At 40.8% G+C, this 27,292-nt stretch overlaps 1 protein-coding gene across 12 annotated transcripts in view; it reads left to right on the forward strand.

Moving 5' to 3' along the window:
- The first annotated feature begins 1,057 nt into the window (after positions 1-1,057).
- The window catches only part of wnk1b (WNK lysine deficient protein kinase 1b), a 90,476-nt gene continuing 64,241 nt past the window's right edge, over positions 1,058-27,292 (forward strand). For all 12 annotated transcript variants that reach the window (XM_056366988.1, XM_056366993.1, XM_056366992.1 and 9 more), the window contains exons 1-2: positions 1,058-1,647; positions 4,495-6,217. In XM_056366988.1, coding sequence (XP_056222963.1) covers positions 5,267-6,217 — 951 coding nt within the window. In that variant the 5' untranslated portion in view covers positions 1,058-1,647; positions 4,495-5,266. The remainder of the gene's footprint in view (positions 1,648-4,494; positions 6,218-27,292) is intronic.

The following is a 27,292-nucleotide window of genomic DNA, read 5'->3' on the forward strand; positions in this document are numbered from 1 at the left end:
CAGAGGAAGAGAGTGAGAGTCCACACACATGCATGCATAGTCAATAAGTATCCATTAGAAACTTTGACCATGAACGAAACATAAAATAAAAGCATGATGAACGACATGTGTTGGCTCACACTGCAGCTGTTGACTAGCTCTGTCAGGACACTGGAGTTTTCCTCTGGCTGTTGGCGTCAAGTCAGGTGGGATAAACAATAGCACTTCCGGTTTGATCTGTCAATATAAGATTCATGTTAATTAATATTGCAACATGTTTTTTCAGGAGCTCAATTTCACTCTCGTTTTGCTGCCAAACAAATTATGTCACTAACTAAAACAAATTATGATTTGACACAACTTTATACGATTTTTAATTAAATAGGTTTCCAGGAAATTAATACATTTTAAATATGTTTTATTACTGGTCTGATGTGTAGCCTACAAGATTATTTAGCCATTATAGGTATGACATATGTTTAGGAAAACCACACCTATATTTCAAAAGGATACTTTAAACAAAAATATTTAAATAAGAAATGATAGCCACCGATCAATATTGAAAAAACAAAAACAAAACAAAAAACGTCGGTTTTAAAAGTCATACACGGACCACAATGACTGATTCGTTTCCCATTTTTTGAAAGCTCACAACTGTTGTACCAAGTTAGAGAAAAGGTGAGAGATGTTTTCTCTTATGCCCACAGCTTTGCTGAGATTGGACAAGTATACACAGCAGGGCCACAGCTGGATCTCCATCAGATCAAACAGATGCAGACTGCTGACTCCTCTACAAAATAATAACACAGGACAAATAGGAGGTGTGGCACACGTAAATAGCGTGAAAGCTGTAGGATGTATTTTTTCACATAACCTGAAAAATGGCTTATGAATTCAATAACTGTTTGCTAGACTGATGCGTAGGAGGGTTTAACTTTTGGTCTTTCCATAATATATACAGGAGTATATACGAGTGTCGTTTCTTGTGGTCTTTGCTTTATTTTGAAAGAACGCCTCTTTTCCGGTATCATCCGGGTTAACAGTAACTGTCTTGACGCGGCACTTCTGTGTGAAAGCCCTTGTCGAGTCATCGTTAGAGAGGAGCACGGAGCAGACGGAGCCGCTGTCTGATGGCTTGAAAACAGGGAATAAGTGTGGATCACAGCGGATTTACTGCACCACACGAGCCAAGAGCCGCGAAACGGCGGTCGCAGGAGCGGACTGGATGCTGATACGGATGAGGATGTTGGCGTTCTTTGAGTGAGGCTTGCTGCCTTTTGGTAGCCGCTGCAGACCCGGGCACAGACAACACAGAGACAGACAGAAAGAAGTACCAGAGCTGCCGCGACACCAGCGAGCGAACTTGGCTTCTCTGCCCTGTGGGAGGTGTCTGTTTGTCTGCTGTGGCTCGCTGCACGTTCCGCTGACAGCGTCGCTGCTCGGACCTGCTTAGAAGGATACGGTTGTAGATTAAGTTATGTTTTTGTAAACAGCGTCTTTTTCGGGGTTTTTCAGCAACCAACTGTGGCTTTAACGTGACGCACTATACTGACATTAGTGCTGTGTGCCGGAGCGGACCCCCACTGCAGAGGAGTTAAAGGCTTTTTAATCAAGTTTTTTCCTTTTCTTATTTCTACGGTCCCAGTACAGCCCACACCGATGTAACAGGTAAAGGTACAGTTTTTGTTTTATGATGACGTTTTGTCTAAATCGTGAGTGGTTTTTGGTGGCGTCTTGTTTTTGCCTGTGGGCAAAGTTAGCTGCATAGCCTGGCTTTCTTGAGTTCCTCAACAGGCTGCAGTGAACCCCTCACTGCACGGTTTGCTGCTCAGTCTTGCCACAAAGCTCCAAGGTTCAGAACATTCAGAAAAAAGCTTGCACCCTTTCCAGTTAGTAACTTGCAACCTATATAATATTAATATTATCACGTAACTTAGAGATACATTTTGTCATGAGTTAGCCTAAAAGCTCATTAACTTTGACTGTAGCTGAGGAGTCTCGTGCCTCCTGTGTTCATTTTAACAAGACGAACATATTTTTTTCTTTAGCTTTTAATGACCGAAACTCAACAAATGTAATTAATTTCTTATTATTTGCACGGAGAAAATCTTGACAAAACCTTCATAATTTGTTAATATTTTTGATACTTAATTCTGTATCATTCCTTCGTGTTTTTTTTTTAATATTAGCCATCTACTTATTTTTTAAAAAACAAGTATGACCATCAAATAATGGCAGTTACATGTGGCAATGAGCCTAACATCTAATAACAAGAAAAAGTGTTTTGCTTTTCGAATATTTTACACAACTTAACATTGTATCGTTGAGTTAAATTAATATTCATATATTTTTGTTGCAATATATTTAAACATTTCAGTGATATCGGCTATGCTAGCAATGCTAATTTCAGGTTATTGAAGGGTTGTCCCTTAATTGGTCGTTGCGGGACACCTGTGATTTCTTAAATAAGGTACATGTCATAATAACAACCATAGAGAGACAGATGTTTTCAGGTGCAATGATCTGAATTAATGTCCCCTCAATGTCCCTTTGGGGTTATTAAAGTTATAAACAGTATGATATATCTATCCAATTCAGGTCACAGATACAGTTCGGGCACTGGGAGTGTACGGCTGTCCAATGAAATATTTAGATCTGAGAATTTTTTTCTGTGACTTAGATGAAGCACACCCTGTAATACACTTCAGTGAGTACCGCTGTTTCATACATAAGTCATCAGTCTAGTCTCTTCAATTGGTGTCCCTGTATTGTGTAATATATTACCTCATTGATCATTGCAGGTCCTTTCTATACAGTCTACACCTGGACTGGAAGTTGAGACATCTGGGTGAATAAATTACTTCTCTTAACCTCTAGGGCATCCAGGTGCCATTACAGGCAAAATAGGTCCAGGCTCCATAATCTGAGGGATTTTTTCTGACACAATTTAAAATCACACACACACAAATAATAAAACAACATATAAAGCTGCAGAGGGCAGATTTTTATTTCTAAAAACCAAATCAGATTCTACCTGATGGCTTCAAGGCACTGTGACCTTTTCATTACAATCCTTCACCCACTTCCCTTGATTGAGACAATATTAGTAGCGTGTGTGTGGCTCCTAATAGGAAACCGTCAGAACGAATCAAACTCATATTCCATGCAAAGAAAACTTCACAGCTTATCAACATGAGATCATCTTTGGCTATCTTGCATCTTTTGTAGCATATGCTTTCATATGATGTGGTCACACATCTTCTGTGTTGTTTTGATGTGAGAGTGGTTTGTACAGTTTTCAATTCACTGACACACTTTGCACACAGTTGCTCAGTGCAATTTTAAATCCCCATTCACAGGGGACATAATTAAAGAAAATCTATAGGACAGTTATTCTGCATGTTTTTTTTGTGCATCTGTGTTGATAAGACTTGTGAAAACCTATTATGGGTTGTTTTCAACATGAATTAATGTAATGTGAATGATTTCTAACATCATTCACCCAAGTAGCTGCTGCTCCTCTGTGCCATTGCCAGTATGATAACATTGTTATCTGTAGGATGTTAAATAAGGCAAATTGCAAATTCAGTGAACACATTTCTTACCTCCTAATAAGTTAATAAGATTTCTGTAATGAAATATCTAATGTAATATGCATGTACACTGTCCTTAGATATGCATTTAGTTTCTGTGCAGTGGTTCTATCTCTGTCACTCTGAGTGCCCCCTCCTCTCATGTTAAGCTGCTGAATTGCCACAGAGTAGCCTAACCTTGGGGTCAGCCAGGCTGTGGTGACTTTGGGCTAAATTTGGAACGTGGAGCAATTAGGCGCACACTCTACTGCATCCCTCCACTGCATTAACTCCACAGGGGCAATTGGGAGGGAAAGACTGGGGTGGGATGCAGATCTCTCTCCTGTCAATGAGCTTGAGTTGGAGATAAAGCTTGTGCCAGGCTCAGATCAAGTCAAATGTTCTCTAATAAATCTAAAACCAAGAGTGAAGGAGTTTTTTATGGGCCAAAAGTCTGGCTAAATCTTCTAACAGCCAAATCTTGAATAATGAATACTTTTTTTCTTTTTTTAGCTTTAATAAATATGAATATTCACATTTTGGTAGGCTATTAGAAACCCAACTTTGTCATCAGTGACCTAGTTTCACAATTTTACCATCCAAATTGCTTATGAAACAAACATCCAAATGAGGGATAGATCTCTGCTTAGTGGTCAGAGAAACTGACAGATTTGTCAACTATAACCAGACTTGAAGCAGCGTTTGGCTGGTGCTCATTTCCACCCTGCTTGTGTCACTATCACTGATTGTGGGCCAAATGGTGGTAAAATGTCACAGTATTTGACAGCTTGGATGTTCAACTAGGCACTTTGGCAGGGAACCAAGTATCATTTTGGAGTCCCTTGAAGGTGGTTGAGTCAGTGATGTTGTCAAGTGAAAGCAGATGCTGAATTTTGTGATGTATGGTCAGATATATAAAGAAAACCTCTCTTTTTATTTCCAGCAACAAGGACAGAAGCAGACCAAGCTGGGCCAGGCTAGGCCAGGCGTGGCCTACCTAGCCTTCTGTCTGGCCTTACCTGGCAGGCCAGCAACCTCTCCAAGGAGTCCTGCCTTCAGTGAGCAGAGGAGGCTTCAGCCTGTCCTTACAAACACTTCACCTGACCTCCAAGTCAAGCTGTAACAGACTGGATTCCAACCATATTTTGTGTTATCAGCCTTTTGGAGGCCATACTGGTCTGTTAGATCTCCAGTTCTTCCATGTCGTGGTGGTTGCTCTCTGGATGTTGGCAGCAGGATGGATTCGGGTGTTAATTTGACGGGTGTCACCTCACTGCAGTGCTTGCACTCCCCCTCCTTTGACTGCCTTTGGTCCCTTCCCTCCCAAATCTTTAAGAGAAAGCCCCTTTGCCTCTCCTGGGGCTTCCCTGAGCCCTGTATGGAAAGGCCTTGCAGGAACTGTAAGTTGTCTTGTTGAAACAAGTTGACATTGCAAAGAGGAAGTAGAAGTAATAAATCCTTGCAAAAAACTACACAACACAACAAAGATCGCTGCAGTCAATTGATTTGATTGATTTATTTTCTCTAAGCCGTCCAATTTGCTTCTCCTGGAGTTTGATCAGAGGTTGAAGAGCTTTTCATTTGAAAAAGGAGCTTGCTGGTCAAGATTTGCACCCACAATCAGTTTACACATAGGTTGGTCTGATTACTTGTGTAAAAAATTCTTTATTTATACGTATAGAATTTCTCTTTTGTGGTCTGAGCCTCGGGGAGGAATGTCTGACAGCAACAGCAGCAGCAAAGCAGTGAAATTCATTGCCCCGGCCCCCCCCCCTTCTTCTGCCTCCCCCTGTCCATCACCCCAGACCCCTCACAAGAATGTGAACGGCTCTGCCAGTTCAGACTCGCACGTGGTGGAGAAGCTCGGCGGACACCCCGAGGTCCGACGTCGGCGCCACACGATGGACAGAGACTCTAAAACAGCCGAACACCGCTTCTTCCGTCGCAGTGTCATTTGTGACTCCAATGCCACGGCTTTGGACCTGCCCAGCAAAGCAGCTGTGATACTCACTTCACCCCCAGATTGTGAGGGGCCTCCCACCTTCTTCACTCCACAGCCCTCAGGGCCTGGACCTGGGGTGCACGATGCTGAGGACAGGGAGGCCCTGAGAGGTTCATATTTGCAAAGTACAACCATTCAGCCTTGTCTTGGGCTCAGTGGGGCAGTTGTGGAGGGACATGTACAAAATTCTGAGGAAGATTTAGCTGTAAGCAGTATCACGGTTGCCGTTCCCACCAGTAGCAGTGTTGAACCTAGTGCAGACAGGGCAGTAAAAGAGCCCAGCCCGACAGTATTGGATGTTACAGACAAAACAGTAGGCAAACAGCCTGATGTCACATTGCGTCCCAGAGGGTCTGAGAACACACAGCAGGTGGGAAAAGATGGAAAAGTGATAGAACATGTGGATAGCGTTAGTAGCCCGGCAGAAGAGAAAGAGAGGGAGACAGAGGAGGAGAAAGGTATAGCGAAAGCCCGAGCAGAGCAGAGAGAAGCTGAGAAACGGGTGCAGGATGATATAGAGGAAGTAGAGACAAAAGCTGTTGGGACTTCACCTGATGGACGCTTCCTAAAATTTGACATAGAGATTGGAAGAGGGTCCTTTAAGACTGTGTACAAGGGACTGGACACGGAGACTACTGTGGAAGTGGCATGGTGTGAACTCCAGGTAAGTCCAGACTCATAAAACCTCTTTACCTCTTCAGTGTCTGTGCTATGTCTCCTCCTGTTCATCTGGCTAAGTGTTTTATTAAATGCCATGTTGTGGTTGTTGTCATCCCTGAGGTGATTGAAATCCATCCAGGTAGTGTGTTTTGTCTTTTTACGTTTTCTTGTACTGTATGTCTTATTTTTACCTTGAGATATTGAGGCTTCTATGTGAGAACTTCCTCCTCACCCAACTGGTTTCCTGTATAAATGTTCACAAAATGGGATCACAATCAGATTGAGGTTGAGATACTGTTGCAGATTACATTCTGGCTCAAGATCCATGTGTTTGCTCTCATTTTTGCTGAATTTTAGATGAAGTGTGACAAGTCTAGAAGGGCCATAGTCCTACCAGCAGCCAGCAAAGTGAAACACTGGGGAAATACCAGATGTTGCCTATCAACAACATGCTTGTGTGTAATTTTAAGCAGCAGTTATGAGGTAGTTTGTGTTCTGAACTTGCTCCTTCAAGATTAATTTTGGTTTGCTTTGGATGTAATTGCACAATTCTTCTTAGATTGTGTGTCTTGAGTTAAGGTTGAGTTTTACTGTGAGTGCATTGTGAATGCTCACAATAGCTGTCATATTTGTTTTCTAAAGATGCTCAAACTGTTGTTTTTCCCCATGTGTTATGGATTCCATCTTGATCTGCACTGCTCAAAAATATGTAGTTGTTAAAAAAAAAAGTATTTTAAATTAAAATATTGACATGTAGTTGTAGCAGCTCCTTGGGCCGAATCTGTATTTCTACGTTTATGTCGAAACACAGTTGTGAGATACAGAATTTCTCCAAGTTTTCTCAGAATCTTCTCCTTGGTTTTGCTGATTTTGCATGAGTAAAAGAACAACCTTACAAACTGAGGCGGAATGATGCAAATCTGCCAGCCACTGTAGCTGAAGCACTTCTTTTGCTGTCACATCGTGGTTTTGTTTTTCATTGCTACATCCCTTCATTTACCCTGCTTTGACCCTGCAGTGTTAACGGTTGATTTGTATGTGAACGGATGCCGTGGTGAATCAGGTTACCACTACTACGTATTGCCTAAATGAGTATCAAATGAAAAAGAGGATGCCGAACAGTCGAGGCCTAAATGTAGGTTTAAACTCGTGGATTTGATATTCAGATGACTCATAAATCTGCCTAATGTAGGGTGATTTTTTTATTTATTTAGGACAGTATCATTCAAAGGTTAAAGAATTGAGGTTATAACTAGAAACTTTCTGTTCAAAATCCCCTGACTGTCTGGGAAATTCAGGTTACCGAAAGTGAATGAGTAAAACTGTTGCATCCCTCACCTACTTCTCCAGGTTATGTTGCCCTTGAACAGGACGGATGACTTCCTAGCTGCTCCAGTATAGTTTCTCTGTGGCTGGAACAGGACAAGTTGTGCTGGGCAGCTCCCAATCAGCTGTCATTCTCAGTATGTAGATACATAAGGGTTAACAAAAAGGTGAAACACGAGACAGGATGGCACACAATCTACCACAGGATGCTATTGCTACATTATGGTTCACTGATGCAACATCTGCAGTGAGTGTGTGTCAGGAAGACAGAGAGACAGAAAGTGTGAACAAGAGACATGCAGAAGAGATCAATGTATGTTGGTGGTGACAGAAAGCGAAGAAAATGGAGATTGCCTTTGCTGCTTGTCTTGTTGACAAGTAAGCACAGAGGCAGAGGTGTGTTGAGTTGCCGGAGATGTAGAATAATAACTCTCACAGTCATATGACATCCAGGGCACTGACTGAGCTGAGGTTTTAGCAGAGGAAGAAAACAGTGACATAGACTCACGTGGAACTGCTTGTCCTGATGAAACACTGAACCAGAGAAACAAATGTACAAGATTAAAAGAAAATTGATTTTGAATCTGTTATTCTGCATTATTTCTGCAGAATGACAGGAAATTTTAGGGAGATGACATAATTAGCCACATGCTGAGAGTATTTTGTAATTTGTAATACATCAGAAATCAAGCAAGAAATGTTTTTTGACATATGAATTGAAAGGCATGGGTAACATAAGCTAGTTTTTGTGTGTTTAGTCTCTTCCATGACTGATTGATTAATTAGAATCAGAAAAAGTCAAACAAGGTGAGACAGTGTAATTAGATGTTATCTCTTCAAATCTGCACATGTTTATATTTGTCAGTGTGTGATTATTTCCTGTGGGACTGTGAGGTTGTTTTCCTGTCATCTCCATCACAAGATGTTCCTCGAGTCCTCCTGAATCCCAGGAGCTAAAATCAGCTTCGCCCTGATGCCCAGCGTCTAGGAAACGGCAGTTTGTTTATCAGAAAACAAACGTCTAGCCTCTGTCGAGTTTTCGCTCTCTGTCACACATGCCTCTTTCTTTCTCTCTTTCTGTCTCACTTGCTTGTCAGAAAGAGGAAACCTAGTGTTCTGTGTCAAGGAGGTCTCTGTCAGGACAGATCCAGACCTCAGATTGATTTTGATGGTGTGTTAAAAACTGGTTAAGTTGTAACTTGGTTAAACAATCACAGTAAACAGACTGGCAAATTTAATATGTGTATGGTATACGCAGGATTACTGGAGTGAAATTTTTCATTAAACATGTGTTATATAAAGGTATTGAAGGCCTGGGGTGACTCGGCTATATGCATGCAGAGACAAGTACTTTTCTATCGTGCTTGGCTGTAATCCTGTGTGAGTGAAAGATGTCTGAGCAACTGCTGACATGTGGCAGAATGGTGGGAGTAAAGTTACATACACACACATGCACACACACACACACACAAGACACACACACTACAACCAATCACATTCTCTCACTGGGTGCACATGGCAACTGGAGATCTGTGGGAGTCGGGATCATCTGGAACTTGTCTGTTTTCTGTATGTGCAAATGTGTGTTTGTATGTATGTGTGCACGTGGTGTGAGTATGTTTCCATCCCTTGAGTTACTACAATATGCATATGTAAGTGACCTGCGGTTGTTTAAATTCAGTGGCCTGTTAGAGATAGGGGTTTGTGATTGGGGGGTTGTGTCTTTAAGTTATTTGGCATCTGATCCAAAGCAGGTTAACTTGTGGAATCCATAGATGAATGGAAACAGAGCAGGAGAAGGAGAAAAGAGACAGAGCAGATAGTTTACTTAAGCTTTAGTGAAGGAATAGATTGATGAATAGATAGAGGGAGAGTAGAGAAAGAGGAGGAAGGTCACCCAGTAGCTTATCTTAAGGTTCCTTGTTAGACTGGATGGTAGATGATGGATGGGAAAGAAGAGGCTGATGCAGTTCTCCTGGAATGAGAGAAAATGGACAAGGGGAAAGGTTTGGGTTCAGTTTATTCTTGAGGCAGTGCGGTTACAATAGTGTTTATTATTTCTGTGAACTATTTAAGATTATTTGAAAACCCTCAGTTGTCTTGAAACTGTTAATAGTCTCACTGGCAGGAAACAAACATCAGTTTTGGAGTACCTCTGTCTGTGTGGCTCATGAAATGGTGAAAGTGCTGAAAGATTTCTGAGATGAAACCATCACTGTGGCTTGTACAGAAAAACTGTTTTGGTCTCTGCTTGAAATGCAAAGCACTTGAGGACGGCCGTGAACTGTTATGGTGAAGCACACAATCAGGATGCCCCCCAAGTCAGTGGCAACAGATTTGCATATTGTACAAACTCCATGAAGCTGAGATAAAGTTAGAAGCTTGAGTCAACTAAGAGGTAAAAAGAAAGGAGAACATAGGGAGGGGAAGGAGGAAAATGATGCCATACAAGAGGGCAGAGATGGAGGAAGGAGGGTTAAAGGTCAAAGTTCAGCCTGTTGTGTTAGAGGCGATCACTGGGAGCCTGCCTAGCATCCATTCATTCCTCTGGCTGAAACAGATAGGTAAAGAGCCAAATGGAGATAAAATGGGACAAATGGCAAAACCAGAAATATTTAGTGTTAGAGAACGTTTGGTTGACAGGTGGTTGGCGGATGGGAGGAGGAGCATGAAGGCAGCTAGAAATATCATGAGCTGGGGTTTGAGGAAGAGGGAGGTGAATGCGGAGGGAGTTCAATGAGAGAATAGAGAAATGGGAAACATGGGGAGGAGGGAGGGAGGGAGGAAAAGTGGGAGAGAAAAGACAAAGTGAAAAGGGGGAGGAGGAGAGAGAAGCGGGAATGAAACAGAGGAACTGAGGACAAAAAGAGGAGGGACCCTGTGTGTGTGTGTGTGTGTGTGTGTGTGTGTGTGTGTGTGTGTGTGTGTGTGTGTGTGTGTGTGTGTGTGTGTGTGTGTGTGTGTGTGTGTGTGTGTGTGTGTGTGTGTGTGTGTGACCTTAGGCTCTTAGTTCTACTGGCACTCAAAGACCTTGAAATTTCTCTCTCAACAGCAACACAAGGCGGATTAGCCCCCTCCCCACACACACATATACAAGCACATGCACACACTTTTGGGGCTCCAAGGCCTCTCCTTCAATAACGGTTATTCAGTCAGAGCCATAAGAGAGAAACTGATCTCTGAGCTCAGACAGCTCTGTTGGTGTGATCAAGTATTGCACCAGTGTAGAATATTTGTGTCTTTGTGATTATAAAATCATATGTACATTTTATTTCACAATTTCATTATCATTTTATGTTGGTAAATATCACTGTAGTACCACAGAATAGACATAATGAGTCCTGTTTAACGGGGGTAATAAATATGGCTCACAGAGTCCAATTCTAGCATTGCTGCACTTTGCTGATAGTGATGACCCATTTTAACCTGGTACTGGCCTGAAATCTGTCCATGTGTCGGTGAAAGGACAGAGGGAGGCAGAAAAGATCACATCGGAGGCACAAAATATGGGGAGCAAGAGGCAGAAAGAGGACACAGAGATGTTTGTTGAGATTGATTCTATCAGGCATTTGGGAAGACTTTTGGGAAGTGTTATTTCCCAAAGTCATCTTCCACATTCAAATTATGCTTTTGGAAATAGTGAAAATGTTTGAACTGGAGATTATGTATATAAATACATGTGTACGAAAAAGAGAAAGTATTTTACTGAAAGATAAATATCCCCAGATTACTCTAGAGCAGCAGAACTGAGGTGAAATGGTTCGACTTTCCAGAGGTTCAGATTTCCCTGACAAAACAGCAAACTGCAGCTGTGTCAGGCCTTCAGCAAAGGCTAGTTCTCACTGCTGATTGATACTGAAGTTGCTAAAAAGCACCCCCTAAAACACACACACACACACACACACACACACACACACACACACACACACACACACACACACACACACACACACACAGACAGTCAAAAAAAGGAATGGAAACTGTGTTTGCAGCTTAAACATTTTCTCGTAAATGTTTTAAATGCAGGCTACAAATAATTTACTCAGTTCCTTTTCCTTAATAGCAATTAAGCTAATTTGTATGTGCATGTAAATGTGGGTCTGTATATGAATACATGTGTGGATATGCAGTGGTGGTGTGGGTGTGTGCACACTGCAGCGAGCTTTGGGGATTGTTAACTTATTCATTTGGCTGAGCCTCACTGCAGATGAGCTCAGCTGTTTAATTATAAAAACCTTAAAGTGGAAACGTTTTTTAAACTTGCAGGATACTTCCTGTGTTTTTAATGTGTTAAACAGGCAGATGGTTTTGTGGACTAATAATTTAAGAACCACCTGAAAAAAGAATTTATAGCAGGATTGAGCCCTTTCTGTGCTACAGTCAGGATTGGAAAATCAACACCAGCTACCCTGTAGTTGTCGGTATATGGCTTGTAGGTATGTGTAGATGTGCCATCAATCATCATGACAACATCACTCATGAAGCTCTAATTCCTCTCTAATAAAACTGGCTGTAAAATGGGCAAATGTTGCATCTCATTTTAGGAATCTAGCAGTCACCATGGCCAAACAAGTTTGTTTTCTGCTACGTAAACTGCGGGGATGATGGCTATCCAAGTTCATCATTAGGACTTACTGTCAAACTGTCAAACACACACTCATGCATAAACACTTAACAGCAAGACGTGTAGCTCAGATATGTGAAGGCCCCAAGGCCCAGCCAGTTGGATTTATGAGTGATAAAACATAAACATGCTATGGATCACTCAGTGTTCAGCTCTGATACAGGATAACCTGAAGATGACAGAGGATTAGAAGAGGTTACTGAGGAAATCTCTTTTTCATTCATTTTATTACTCATTCTCTCACTACGTTGCTCTGTCAGTGAGGAAGTAAAGGAAGGGAGACAGAGAAGCTGACACTTCCTCATATGCAAACCATCCCTGCACTTCCTTTTGTGTAATGTATGTGTGTGTGTGTTTACACCAGAGTTTCCCCTAATGATGAATAATAGGGTCAGGCTGCCTTGCCTTTAAGAATTTAATTAGTATTGATTATAGTGGAGGGTGTGAATTGAGGTGTAATTGATGTGATAAACAAAATTACTATTTTAAAATGACATATGTTTGTGCACGGTCACTGAAACATAGTTAAAATACTGCATGAAGTCTAGACCTTCCACCGATGGGAGTGCAGCATTTTATCACACACATAAATCTCTCTTGAGAGGTTTGAAGCCTTAGATATGTGTGTTAACAGTTGAGATGTGTGTGTGACTGAGTGTGCGCTCAGAGTGAAAACTCTATTGACCTTCCTCCCTCCCACTCTCTGTGTTTATTTTGAAAAAAAACTAGCAAGTGTAATCCTGAGCTAACATTTTGTGTATGTTTGTGTGTGTGTGTGTGTGTGTGTGTGTGTGTGTGTGGTTTTGCAAGTCACAAAGATGAAGACACTGAAGTGTTTTGGCACCCTCTTCTAAATAAAGTCATCCTGCGAATGAAAAGAGCTGAGAGAGAGACTGAAGGATGCTTTAGAAACTGCTGAGGGTGTGTGACTGAATTTGTGTGTTTGTGTTGGTAAGTGTGCTTTATTTGATTATAGCGCGGTTTAATTGGAAACAGGTTGTCTGTATGTGTATGTTGTTGACTCATGGAAAGGCAATGTGTGCTTACAGTTGATGTAGGGCTCGTGTGTGTGTGTGTGTGCTGAGGGGTGAGTTGGGGACATTGAATGCATCATGCAGATGTTAGATGACTTGCACAGTGAGACATGATGACATAGCTTATGCTCTCTCTCTGTTTTTCTTTTCTCTCTTTGCTCGTTGTGGCTTTTTTCTTCCTGCTCCAGCTTTGCTCTCTCAATCAGATTCACTCCTCCCTCCCTTTATCTCCCTCATCTATCCCTGCTCTTCTCATTTTCCTTCTCTCTCCCTTCTGTTTCTCTCTCCATCTTAATCCCTCCTTCTCGTCCACTGACATCAATCTTTCCCTCCTTGAATTTCACACATTAAGAGGAGGACTAACTTTTTGTCTGATTCCTCCTCCTCCACTGTACTCATTCATCCAATCATTGATCTTTTTGTAATGTCCACTTTGAAGATTATCTCAAGCTGACGCTAGATACTACACTGCTGAGAGAGATAGAGCCATAGAAACATTGTTGTGTGTGTGTGTGTGTGTGTGTGTGTGTGTGTGTGTGTGTGTGTGTGTGAAATATGTGAAATACAGGACCTGAATTAAACCCACGATGCTTATATCCAGCATTGTCCTCAAGGATGCCTGAATTTCTATTGTAATTAGGAAATTTTAACTGCAACCCAGATTCAACCCTACACACACTCTCACAGTAGCCTGACTAAATGCAAGTGTGCACCTGATTAGCGAAAAGAGGGTTATGGTTTTCCCATTTTTAATATGTTTTGCCAGGAAGCTGCTAAACAATACTGACATTGTAAGAATAATCACTCCCTGGAAATTCAGAGCAACGATTGGCCGACAGCTGCAGATCGCAGACAGGGGATTGGGTCACGTTGTTTTGAGCCAGAAATGACAAATCTGGGATCAGGTGGACAGTTTCTCCTTCTCAGACGGATGCAGTGGATCTGGCAAACAAAAGCTTAGACACCAAATCATACAGTGAAAATGTTATAGTATTTAGCTTGAAACTATTAGAGAAGTTCCTCAAGGATACTTTATTTTCTTCAGTTTAATTGGTAGGAATTCAGTGTTTATATAAAACTGCACCAATCTATCCAGTTGCTACAAACAGATTCAGAGTGGCTCTGGTTGAAATTAAACCTTGGCCCTTAAATTACTGGGTATTGTCTTTAACCACTAGAATAAAGGAAAATCACACATTTTTATATATAAACTGCATGAAATGGTAGATAGATCAGAAAAAGTGCAGATATAGCAAAGAGTGTCTTTGTTAAATTTTATCTCGAAGTCTTTATCTCCAAATCTTGGGAAACAGTGTCATCCCTCAATATGACTGAAATATTGAGAATCCACTTGAAGTACTTTATGTCTGTGTTTCTCAGTCTATTGCCTCCATTTCTCTTTCAGCTCCCTCTGAATACATCGGTTTCTCTTTTTTTCACTCAAAGGTTTTTTGCCTCTTCAGTACACAACATTTATTGCGTCTATCCATTCGTATACTGGAAGAGGGGTCCTCAAGTTTCTTCCCTTTTTGCCTGTTAAAAGGTTTCTCTGGGGGTAATTTTCCTTATTGGAACCACGGGTGTAAGGATAGAGGGTGTCATTGATTGTAAAGCCCTATGTGGAAAATGTGTGATTTTGTGCTCTATGAATAAAACTGACTGTGTCGATGGGAATGGACTGTCGATTGAATGCCGCTTGGGTTTGGTAAACAGCCATTGCTATAGAATTTGATTAAGTATTAGATAAGTCTTATCAAATATTAATAAAGTTCAAACAATATTTAACTGACTCCTGACTTCAAAATAACAAAAGGGAGAAACTGCAGTTGCAGATTACTGTCTCTGATACAACAGATGAACCAGTGACAGCAGGGCTGAATGTGTGTCCAATAGACCAGTGCATCTCCAGTAGGAAAGGGGTGTAGGAGACTGTGTGAGTGTGACCTCAGTCTAAAATAGATCAAGTCTCTGAACTGCCGGTTGTCTGCATCAGCGTAAAGTGACCTGGCCTGCACATCTAGACTGCTTGCTCTACAACACTGTGTGTGTGTGTGTGTGTCTGTCTGTTTGTGTGTTTTTTCTTTTTCTGTGTGTTTAGTCTGCTCTGGCTTTTGTCTGTGAAATGACTCTGCACACAGACTATTCTGCTTTGTGTGTGTGTGTTGCTCAGACTGTCTATAGAAAATGTGTGTGCATGTGCAAGTGAGCCCCTGTTTTCTTTCTTTGTGTTCACATCTTATTCTGTGTGTGTGTGTGTGTGTGTGTGTGTGTGTGTGTGTGTGTGTGTGTGTGTGTGTTTGGGGAGGCAGCTCCCTGGTTTCATTGTATGGTTCCCAGATTCCTCACATTCCAATGATAAGATGTCATCTTGTTAGCGGAATGGGGTGTGGGGTGGGGGACCCATCATAATGTTAGCCCCCCCACCTCCATAATAAATGTCTCTGCTGGGGAGACTGCTTAATCTTTGTGTTTGTTTTGGGATGTCTCACAAGCCTAAATCTCTGCTACCTGTAGATTTACAGTTCATATTTTTATCTGATGATATTACTTTCCCAGTGGATGTTTTTTACATAATTCTGGGCATTTTCACCTTATATTGATAGTTGATAGTAGAGAGGAGACAGGAAATGAGGTATGATATGTACCCCAGCAAGATTTGAAGCTTATTGGATTTTCTGACGAAGCTGAAATTTTCAGTAGTTATCAATGTTTCCTTTATTCCACAGTGGTGTGCAGTGCTGCTCATATGAAGTTTATCTACAGGTACCTACTGTAGCTAAGGACTTGTAGGCCAGTTAAAAAAAGAAAGCTATAAGTAGAATTTCTGTCATGTTCTAAGTTGTTGGGCAGTTTGCTAAAAATATTTTCTATTATTACATGTAAAATCACTGATTTCTGTATTTATAAATTACCAAATATTTCATGTGAAAAACAGCAGGTAAGAGTTAGGACTGACAACATAGTCTGAAATTTAGATAGACATGCAGATAGACTGATTGTAATTATTCTCATTTGTCTCTGATATGTGATCAGTCTATATTAAGAGAAAATTCAAGTAAAACCAATTGATGCTCAAGATAAAAAAGTGTACAGAACAGAAATGGTTTGGGGTTTAACAGGTTCATTTACGTCTGGAAATAGAACTGAAGAACATTGAGTGAGAAGAAAGTGTTGTACCAATACTCTCTGTCTGTGTTCATGTGTGTGTGTGTTTTTGTGTTTGTCACACTTTTTTTTTTCTGTCTCTGTCACTCTCCTTCTCTGTCTCTGGCCTCCTCTCTCACTCTCTGGTTCCGTCTCGCTCTCTCCATCCTCCATGACCTTAACTAAAGCCTCCTGGGAAAAGAGAAGAGAAAGACAGAGACAGAGAGAGGGAGCAAAGAGAGAGGGAGCAAAGAGAGAGGAGAGATGGGATTTTTCCCTCAGATTTTTTTTTTCTCTTTCTGTTCTATAAATAGCAGCAGAGCAGCAGAGTGTCATCTGCTGAGCCATAACTAGAGCAGAATGAGTGTGGCTGCATGTGTCAAAGTGGATATGTGTGTCATTCTGTGTGTACAGGGTCGACTTTCTACACTTTCCTCATTTAAAAAAATAACGGATTTTAAGTTAAAAGGTGGAGATTAGAGAAATGCTACTTTGTTTTCTGATAATTTATTTTTTAAAATGCTATTAGCATATTGTTGGATGGAAATTTTGGATGTTTAATTAGAGGAATCTTCCACCCAGAACCTGTGTTTTTGGGATAAAATGTTTGGCTTAAAACTATCAAGCCTGCTCCTTCACTGAGCTGTACTTGCCATATTTTGATGATGGCGGTGGTAAATGAGCATAGAGATGAGCAATGTTGGATTTTTTTTCCTAAATCTTCGTTGGGAAAGCACATTATCAAGATGAAAATATCCCCTAATGATGATTATTAGTTCAACAAAATGTTATGTGCTTGTATGCTTTTTAAAAATGGTAACAAACAGAGGCCTTGTTTATTTTGACACCTATGAGTATTTGCACAGACCATGATTTAACATCTATCCAGTTTGTTAAGTATTTCTTAGGAAGTAGTGGTTGATGTTGTTGCTCCTTGGCTGCATGTTTGTTCAATATATACTAAATGAATCTTCATTCCAGTTACACCTGTTGCTTATGCTGTTAATTTGTAAATATACATTATCAGGGGTAAACTTGAGTCTCCTCTGTATGTGTCACATCCTATGAATGCCACAAGTTTTAATTTTTAAAAAGTTTGAGAGAGAGTGTCAGCCTGACACAATGATGAGTCAATGGAAAACATGATAAACACATACAAAATCACACACAATCACTCTGTGGTCAGTTAGGTAGGAAGTTCTCCCCACCAGATTAGGAGTCAATCCCTCATAAGCCACAGTCTGCATGATGTAATCACCGCAGAGCCAGGTCACATGGATGGTATGCAGCCCTCAATGCTGTTTGAATTGAACAGGAAAGCCCCTTCTGTCCTTTTAATGCTGTGGTCGGGTGCGAGGGTGAACAGCTGCATGACTTGCAACCGTCATCTGCCACAAATCATTTTAATGCGTAATAAAACCGTGATATTGTGAGACAGTGCAGACAGTTTGCCAACAGTAGATCTCAGTATTACTTTCTGCTTTTAAAGCGCTGCATGCTGTGAAAAACACTGAAAATGTTAAATGCTTATGGTATAAAATATTTCTTGTAGTTTACGTGCCATTGTCAATCCCCATCGCTCGTGAGGGTATTACGACATGCCTGTATTATATGCCTGAACCAATAAACCAATAAGGTTTCAGTCACGAACTGAGCTGATTGCAGGGTTTATGTTCCCCTGAAGTGGTTTTTACATGGAAGAGGTTTCTGTGATGAGATAAGACAGGATGTGGGAATATTGCCTTATGGTCTTATCTTAGAATCAAAAAGTCAAATGTTGGATCCTTGCAGCAGACACCATGTCCTGTTAAATTGTCCTTTTAAGGTGAATTTCTGTCTTGACTCAAAATGAGATTTTGTTGAGGGAACTTTTTCCTGGACTCATGCAGCTGAGATGGAATGAGTTCTTGTGATTTCCTGCTCGCACAAACATGTGTGCTGTGACACACACAGACATGCACGCACAAATTATAACAAAGCAGGGTTGACCGAGAGGTCAGGTCTGTTTGTTTACTGTTGTCCTTCCTTTGTGTGTGTGGATGTGTGTGGGTTGGGTTGCGTTGTCTATTCATTGTGTTATGGGTGATAAACAGCTAACCTCTGTCACCCTGTTGTTGACTCAGGCTAAGTTACACTGAGAAGAAGGTGGCGCTGAGAAGGCAAGAGAGATGCAGGTGTAAGAAATATAAAAGATGGAGAAAATACAGAAAGAGAGCGAGAAAGATGAGAGGGAAGAAAACAGAGAGAAAAAGATGTACAGCCATCTGAAGAAAGAGGGAGAGGCAGATCTTGTTTTAGATGTTACATTTTTTTGAGGGGTTGTGTGTGTGTGTTACCAGAAGGCCTCCATCCATTCTCACTCCATCAATATTTGATTGGAAATATCTCTTGTTCTTCTCATGTGTATGTGTGCACATTATAGCTAATGGAGCTACATGTAATACAAACGGTCACGCAGGTTGCCTGAAATGTGTGCCTACTGATGCGGGGTACATTGTATTATTCAGTGATAAAATGGATCCATAAACAGTTCACCTCTATTAAACAGTATAGATTAGTCTTGTTGAAAGGGAATACACAGCTTGAGAACTCATGAACTTGGGCCTTCTAACTAAAATGAAATTAAAATGAGACAAAAAAAAGAAGAAAACATTGATTGGCTGTAACAAGTAGATAAATGCAGCCACAGAGAAATATCAGGTAGAAACTGTGGCAAAATCGCAATGAGCACAGTACAGAGGGAAAGGGACAATAAAATAACCAGAGAGATAAGTCATGAGCGAAAGAGAGGGGTGAAGGCAGAGACAAGGGCAGAAAGAGCACCGGACTATTCAAAGAGACAGAAAGGCCTGATGGAAAAAACAACCCGGAAAGAGAGTATGATATTCATAGAGATAAATGCAGACAGACAGAAAGAGGAAGATAAAAAAAAGAGATGCAGACAACGTCAGAGAGAGACAGAGGGAGAGTAAGTGAGGGTGACGCAGACAGAGAGAGTGAGACAGCAAATTAATGGGAGCTTTAGAAGGTAATGGACTGTAGATCCCCTGTGGTCTGATGGAAGTCCCATTCAACCTGTGTACTTTAGACATTGTCTGCTCCATTGTATATTCAATATCCAGATGCTCCCTAACCCTGGGGCTTTTGCGGAAGAGCATAGGGCAGCTCACACAGCCGTCCATGGTAGTGCTGCAGTTTAGTTTCTACTTGGAGGGGAATTATTTGACTTGTTTGGTCGAATTCGTATCTTGTAATAAACCAGTTTAGTTCCAGAAATTATAAATAAAAACATGGCATGTGAATTACTAAAGAAGATTAACTCCACAAACCCATTCACTAAAGAGATCCTGGCATCATTATGCCTGTACTTCATATTGATAATGCCTCACTGAGCCTCTGTGTGTGTCTAAACAGTTTGTGTGTTTGAGGTGTGGGTGGCCATGCATGCATATGGCCATGTGACTTGCAGAAGAACAGGTTAGGGTGTTCTTCATATCCTGAATTCTATGAATATTTGGGACACAAAGCTATATCGCCTATTGATTATCCACAGTAATTAATAATAGAAGTGGTGCTATGTACCTTCATGTGACAGAACCAGAGAAGCTGACATGCTCCAGTGTGGTGTAAAATAAGAGGGGAAAAAAAGTAAAGGCACCTAAAATTTGCAGCAATGCAGTCTAAGTTGCAGGTGGCACCAAACCACACCACAGTCTACAGCACATCCGCGCTCTGTGGTTACTGCATATGCACACAGAGGCTTTGCACGGTGCTATTTCTGTATGTTCAGAGGCATATTTCAGATAGTGTGTGGTCAGCCACCAGCTATCTGTTACCTGTAGATACAAAGCTTTGTTATACTTTTACACCACTTTCCTTCCAACAGACATATTGACATAGAGTTGTGACCATATTTAACCCTTCACTTATTTTCTTTATCAAAAATCCCTGTAATTGCCTGATTTAAAATTTAACAGACAGTAAAGAGAGTGAATGTGAATGATACTCCTCATTGGAACATGCTGCTCTTGCTGGTACATGATACCTCCCTGTGTTTATGCCAGTAAGCATTATAAAGTATTTTGTATTTTGTTACCACTGATTAGTACTGTGTGCTGAATATCTAAGACAGCACTGTTGACAACATAACAGGCTCACAGAAATACAGAAAAGAGTATGAATATGGTTCACCACTGATCTGCTAACCATGGACGGCTGGACTTTAAATTTGTTTTCACCACATAGTGCAGCATTTCTATTTCTCTCTGGCCTTATGAAATTACGTGAAGCTGCTTATCCAAACAGGTTGATCCAAGCCACCTGCGAGATGCATGAGAAACACCACTGGTCATAATATGATAGTGTTATGAAATATGTCAGCTGTTAAAGGCTCCTCTGGAATATTGAGCATAAGTGACAGACTCTCAGCTTGGGAATGTTGCAAGATTATTTTGATCAAATAACTGATCTGCTTTTTGCATTTGCTGTTTTGTTTGTGCCTTGTTAATAATTTTTGTTAGAAATATGAATTTGCATCTACTTAGCATCTTCGAATTAATAATCTAGTAAAACTGCATATGGAGTGGCAATATAAAAAGAGCATTTGGTGTTTAATTTTGCCATTGTACGTGATTATGCTTGCAACAGAGCATGGCTTTGTTTTTTGGTGGGTGATGAGCCAAAAAGGCTCAGAACTGCTAGCATTTCTAGTATCTTCCAGCACATTTTAGGGAGGATTTAACTCTAAACTCTTTAGAAGGCTTCCTTTTTGTTGAAACAGCAAATCTGCTCAGACTGCAGTGGTGGGGAATGTCCTTAATTAGCCCAAACATTAGCTCTGTTTCAGCTCACTAGCTTGAAGCGGGCAAGGGGGAGGATGAGAAGAAGAAGGTAAAAAGGGGCAAAGGGGTGAAAAAAGGGCAGCAGAGAGGAGAGGGAAGAAAGAGGGGAAGATGGAAAGCTACCAAATGCTGATGCTATCTCGGTTGAATCACCAATCTGGTGGTTTCAGCACTTCAACCTGCGTATGTTTAAATGCAATTTTCTTAGCACCTGTTAGTCTGTCAACACCTGTAACATTGGTGAGCAGATACTGCATTTCACCCATCAGGTTTGCCCCTCTTTCATCACGGATTACTGAGAACTCAATCTGTGTGGCTTGGCTATATATTGGGCAATAACCAATTGTGTCTGTTTGTGTGTGAATTGGTTAGAGAGTGGGAATGAACACGTAACAGTTGACTATGGGAATGGCCGTCACCCAAGCCAAACTGTGACCATGAATCCTGTAGTCACCCACCGTGTCTCAACATGTCTGTGACTTATTTGTTTCTTATCAGCCAAACACATCCCTGGTTAGCTTTTTTTCCAGGAATCCCTCACTGTTCAGTTTTATGATTAAAAACTTGCTTACTTTTTTAAGCCGTTTCAGTCCTTTTTCCTCTTTTGTCCAGATCATAAATATATCTTTTGTTATTGAAGGACCATTTTTTCATTAATCCAAACAGGTCCTGCCAGCAAGTATTTCTGCCTCGCTAACAAAACAAAATGACAGTAGGTGCTCAGTCCTCTTATCCCTTCTTTTATGTAATAAGAATAAACAATGTGAGCAGGCATACACACCTGCTTTTGTTAAGGGGGTTTGGCAACATTGAGCTCAGTTTGCCGTTGGGGAGCAAACCATGAAGTGAGTGATACTTCAAAAGGGCAGATGCATCATTTAGGTATAAATGGGTGTGTGAAAATGTTTTTGTGGGTGTGTTCATGGATGCAAGCTGCGCATGTGTGGGCAACTTATCTCATTGTGTTTGTTCATGGCTCTCTTATACTGATGAATCGCTTTAGTTAAAAGCCTGACTCACACTGGATTTTTTAGGCCCATATTGATATTTGAGTTTCAAATAATCAGATAAGGGTTCATGAGCAGAGAGAAGTTATTACATAAACACATCTTTGGAATTTCTGGACTGCCATTACATGTCACTTATTGACCAAAATATGTATCAATACAGATATTAGCTAATATCAGCTAGTATCAATATATCAGCCCAATTGATTGATCGGTTTAGTGCTAGTTTTTAGACAAACTTTTTAGACAGCTTTTATGCACTGAGCTCTAAAGTAGAGCTGCAATCATTGGTTAATTAATTGATCAGTCGATCCAGAGACAATGAATCAGCAACTATTTTGATAATCATTTTATCATTTGATTAATTTTTCAAGCAAAATTCAGTGGTTCCACCTCTTTCACCTGTTCTAGTATGTGGGGATTCCATCATATACGTGTTTCATTTAATCAGACAGGTTGAATCTTGGTTCAAACAAATTAATTATATAAAAAGTATCTTGTCATTGCATGTTCTTTCCTGGCAGAAAACCTTCCTCCACTGACTCAGCCTATGACAGGTATATACACCTATCTCAGGGAAAGTACGTACAGTTTTTAGGAACAAACTAAAAGATGTTTTCCACACCCAGCCTCTTCTCTTGTATTTCTGTTGCTAGTTCCATGTTTTTTTCTGTCTTTTACTACTGGTTCGTCATTCCAGTCATCCTCCAGACGACCACAGTTTGACCCAGGTATTTTCTCAGTCTGGTGCACAATCATTCGTCCATCTCTTCATTCTCTCTCTCCAACACTTTTCTCTGTTTATCTCTTGTGTCTGCAGCTCTCACCCTTTAACGGGTTCTTTTTCTCTTCACTGCTTTCCTTTATTGTCCCTTGTTCCTTTTCTCAGACTTTCACTGCTCCTCCTGCTGTCTTCTCTCTCTTATGCTGTTTGTCTGTGAACTTGCCTTCCTCACTGCTACCTTTTTGATCTCGCTCACTCTCTTTCTTTCTCTCTCTCTCTCTGGCTATAAATAGCAGTCTCGTGGGCTGGAGGTGTTAGCAGCAGCAATTTCTGATATTTCATATCCTGCCTTTTTATGTACCTTCATTCTTCTCTTCTCTTCTCTTCTTTTCTCAAATGAAGGCATCTGGATCATATTCAAATTACTCTCACCCCAGTAAACTCTGTGTGTGTCAGTGTTCTCCCTGAATAGAGGCCATGAACAATCATGGCCACCATTCATCAAGCAGTGTCCTTTTTAAACTCCCACATAACTTCCAACTGCTCTCGTACAACTGCTTAGTGGTCAAACGTTGTATGGGAAAGATAAATGTGTGAATGTCCAGCTAGTAAGTTAGTCTCAGCAGATCTTTGTGACAGAGAGACCTCTGTCAGCAAAGTTTATTTCTCCCACTTCATTGACTGAAAATCACACAGAGGTATCTGGCACACAATCTGTTCAGAAGTGACAGATACAGTTGTTTTCTTTGGATTGAATTGAATTGTGCTGTTGACAGTTGTTTGACTTTGTTTGAGGAGTTTGGCCAATAATGTGTGTGTGTGTGTGTGTGTTTTTTTTGTTTTTTGACAAAAACTACAATTTATACCGGTGCTTCTTTAGTGTACCCCAAGCTACTTGATTGTGTTAGCACATTTATAACACTGGACACTTGACATGTTTAATATGTGGCTAAGGTGTGGCATATCAGTGTGAGGGAATTGGCTCTCATGCCAAAGATGCCATTTCACAGAATTATTGAATGTTTCATTTAGGAACTGCCTGAACAGAGAGCAGAGGAGCTTGGGTAAAAATGTTGGACAGAATGAACAGGCAGCCACTTTGTTTGTAAGAGCAGTAGCTTTTTTTTTTTTAATCAACCTTTAAATATGTAAACCGTATAGCGTCTGTGGCACTCTGGTGGTGGCAGAGTCTCATACTACACATATTTATGTAAATATGATGTATGCAGTTGAATATATGTGCAAAAACAGACTATGATTCACACACGTGCAACCATCCACATTAGTGCATTCACACGCTGACATGCTTGGAAACACACACACACACACACACATATATATACACACATACACAAGGAGATGGATTGAGAGTCTCATTGAGTAGAGGGGTCTGAGGTCAGATTTAGGGTCAGCGTTTGGGTCACTTAAGGGGTCCATTGGGGGAGGCCTTCCCAGTGATGATAGATTAGCAGAGACAGATAGAAGAAGAAGAAGGAGAAGAAGAAAAGGAGGAAAAGAAAAAAGAGAGGGAAAAACTCACCCAACACATGAATCATATCTGATGTCCTGTGCTGACTACACAGGATATGAGCGTGCAATCTCATAGTCGATTCTGGTGTTTGTGTGTGTGTGTGTGTTTGCATGCCAATCCCTCATCACTCGTCATTATCACTTGTTGGCCCCTGGCAGATGGTTTGGTTTTCAGTGAAGTATTGGTAAATTTGGGTTTTTCTCCATGTTATCTTCAACCATGACCAGTAATCCATCTTTATCTAGACGTTCTGTTATAGGTGTTGTAAGTTTGTTGCTCTGCTCATATACTGGCCTCTTCTTTTTCTTCTTCTTTTTCTTCTTCTTCCCCTCCTACTCCTTCCTCTTCCTCCTCCTCCTTTTCAGTTTTCTTTGTCTGAAACTGCTTGTATCGCTGGTTTGTAATCTTTTTTTCTCATCTATTATGATTAATTTTAAAGATACCAGTCTCTGTTCCCTGTTGTTTTAACCTCTGTTGTCATAGTGAGATCAACAACATGACAGCTATTGGCAGCTATGGCTGCTAGTTCCAAAGTATTTTTATGACTGGGTTGTTTAATTATATAAATCTAGATAATGACAGTTTACTCTAGGGAGTCACAGAAGCATGTGTCAGTGAACTATGTCAGTGCACAGTAGCAGCAATTTGACCGGTACATTGTGAAAGATTTGTGGAGATTAGTCACACACCTCTGCATTGTTCTATCAAGAGAGAGATGACATCTCAGAAAGGAAGGCTGCTGGTGCTAGCACTGCTAATGTTAGCCACACTCGGCAAACCAGTGTGACATTGTTTACCTGCAGATGCTATGATCCCACGTAATTCCCAATTCAATTGTGCTCAATTTTGACTGTCTTGTTTTCTTTCTTTAAGACTAGTTGAGTTCTCTAATTTTAAATGATCATTTAATGATGGAAACATTGTTCATGGGGAACATCCCTAGTTTGCACCCAACAAAGCACAATATTGCCACATGAAAACATGTGACTGAGGTTTTTTTTATTGTTCCTCATCTGTGGGACAGTGGAGCTAGAAATGGAAAGGACATGCTACTAGGTCAGGTTTTACTTTCACTGCTCAGCGGGTGAACCATGGCAGAAATGTTTTAAGAGGGTGGGGGTTCAGACAGCAGCACAGGCCTAGTTAGAAGTTTAATTCCCTGTGCCCATGATACACTAAGTGCCTTTTGAAGAGGGCCCCATTTGTGAGCAGCAGCTAATGATAGCTCTGATAGCAGACAGATATTTTCATAAGTGTCAAAGTGTTTCAGAACATGACTGATAGAGAGTGAAAGGGTGTTTTTCAGGTTTTTATCAGAGAAATTAATGATCTACCTCAGACCTCCAACCACAACATTCATACACACTGATGCTGCTGTAAGTGTTGGCACCGTACTTAGTATAAACTGGTGTGGGAAGCCTTTTGAAGTTGCGGTTCTGATGGATCATATCATAGTACACACACTTCTGTCTTCTCTCTCAGGCTTTGCACCTGAATGAATCCGAATTGCTGCCAGTTGTCACATCAAGTGTGTGAACCCACAGAAGCTGTTTGAACAGGCAGCCAGTTACAGTGAAGCTGCCTTTCAAAGCCCTAATGTATTCATCAGTGCAAACATCCTTCTGGAGCAGCACATCCTTTAGCTATACACACACACACACACACACACACACACACACACACACACACACACACGTGCTGTGTTTGCCTGTCTTTTTACTGTACACTGCATGTTTCACTCTTACTCTGTTTCTGCCTGACTCTTGAACTTTCTTACCTACTTTCTTCTTCCCTTTGACTTCAACCTGTTTTTCTGACCTCTCATAAACCTCCAGCAGCATGATGTAACATGCATTTGTGTGTGTGTACACATGCTTTTGTGTGTTTTTTATCGCAGCCAGAAAGCCTAGTAGAGGCATTTCTGTTGACATTACCCCCTCTTTTTCTGTTCGTGCCCCCCCCCCCCCCCCCCCCTCTCTTGCTGGACAAGTTATCCAGATTTTTCTTCTTTTCTTTTGCCATCCGTGTGTGTGTGTGTATTTATATATATACGTCTGGAACATTTTGACCTATGTCATGTATTTTATGTGTTGATTATCTGTCACAGGGAAAACAATCCGCTCCTTTTGCACTTGTTGTCACAGTAGTGTTTTGGAATCAGACACACACCTCCAAACACCAATGGATATCAGATGTTGGATCTAGATGTGAAACAATCAGTCAGTTATCAAAAAATAAATTTTAATGCTACTTTGATAATTGATTAATTGTCATGTTATTTCATTTTATTGGCATGTTTGGCTCTGGGAAATTGTGATGGAAATTTCTTTGCTATATTCTGACATTTTATTGACCAAATGATTAATTGAGAAAAAAATCGGCAGACTCAATGATAATGAAATATTTGTTAGGTGCAGACCTACTGGGATCTCTCTCTGATTTTTAAAAAATACTTATGTAACTTAATAACAGTTTTTCTCCTGTTTCAACAATCATTGTCTACAGTCATTGCTAAGATTTGTACTGACCTCATCTACTAGAAATTCAAACCAGCAACATTCACAGCCCTACTCATCTTACCCTCAGGCAGTTGCTACTGTACTTTGAGGAATCTGACAAGAGAAAAGAAAAGCACCAGTGTCTTATTCAGTGTCTCTTTGGCCTGACCCATCTTATACTTCATTGTATGGATATTTTAGGCAGTAATTGTGTCGACCTGGGTTTGGAAACGGCATGATCATTGCTCATTGTTGCCATTGTTCCAAAGACAGAAAGTTGGACATCTTTTATACTGAACCACATTCAGGTGTAAAATAGGGTATAGGCACAATGAAAGTTTTTGTTACAG

Source organism: Seriola aureovittata, chromosome 22, assembly GCF_021018895.1.
Source record: "Seriola aureovittata isolate HTS-2021-v1 ecotype China chromosome 22, ASM2101889v1, whole genome shotgun sequence".
Taxonomy (NCBI): Eukaryota; Metazoa; Chordata; class Actinopteri; order Carangiformes; family Carangidae; genus Seriola; species Seriola aureovittata.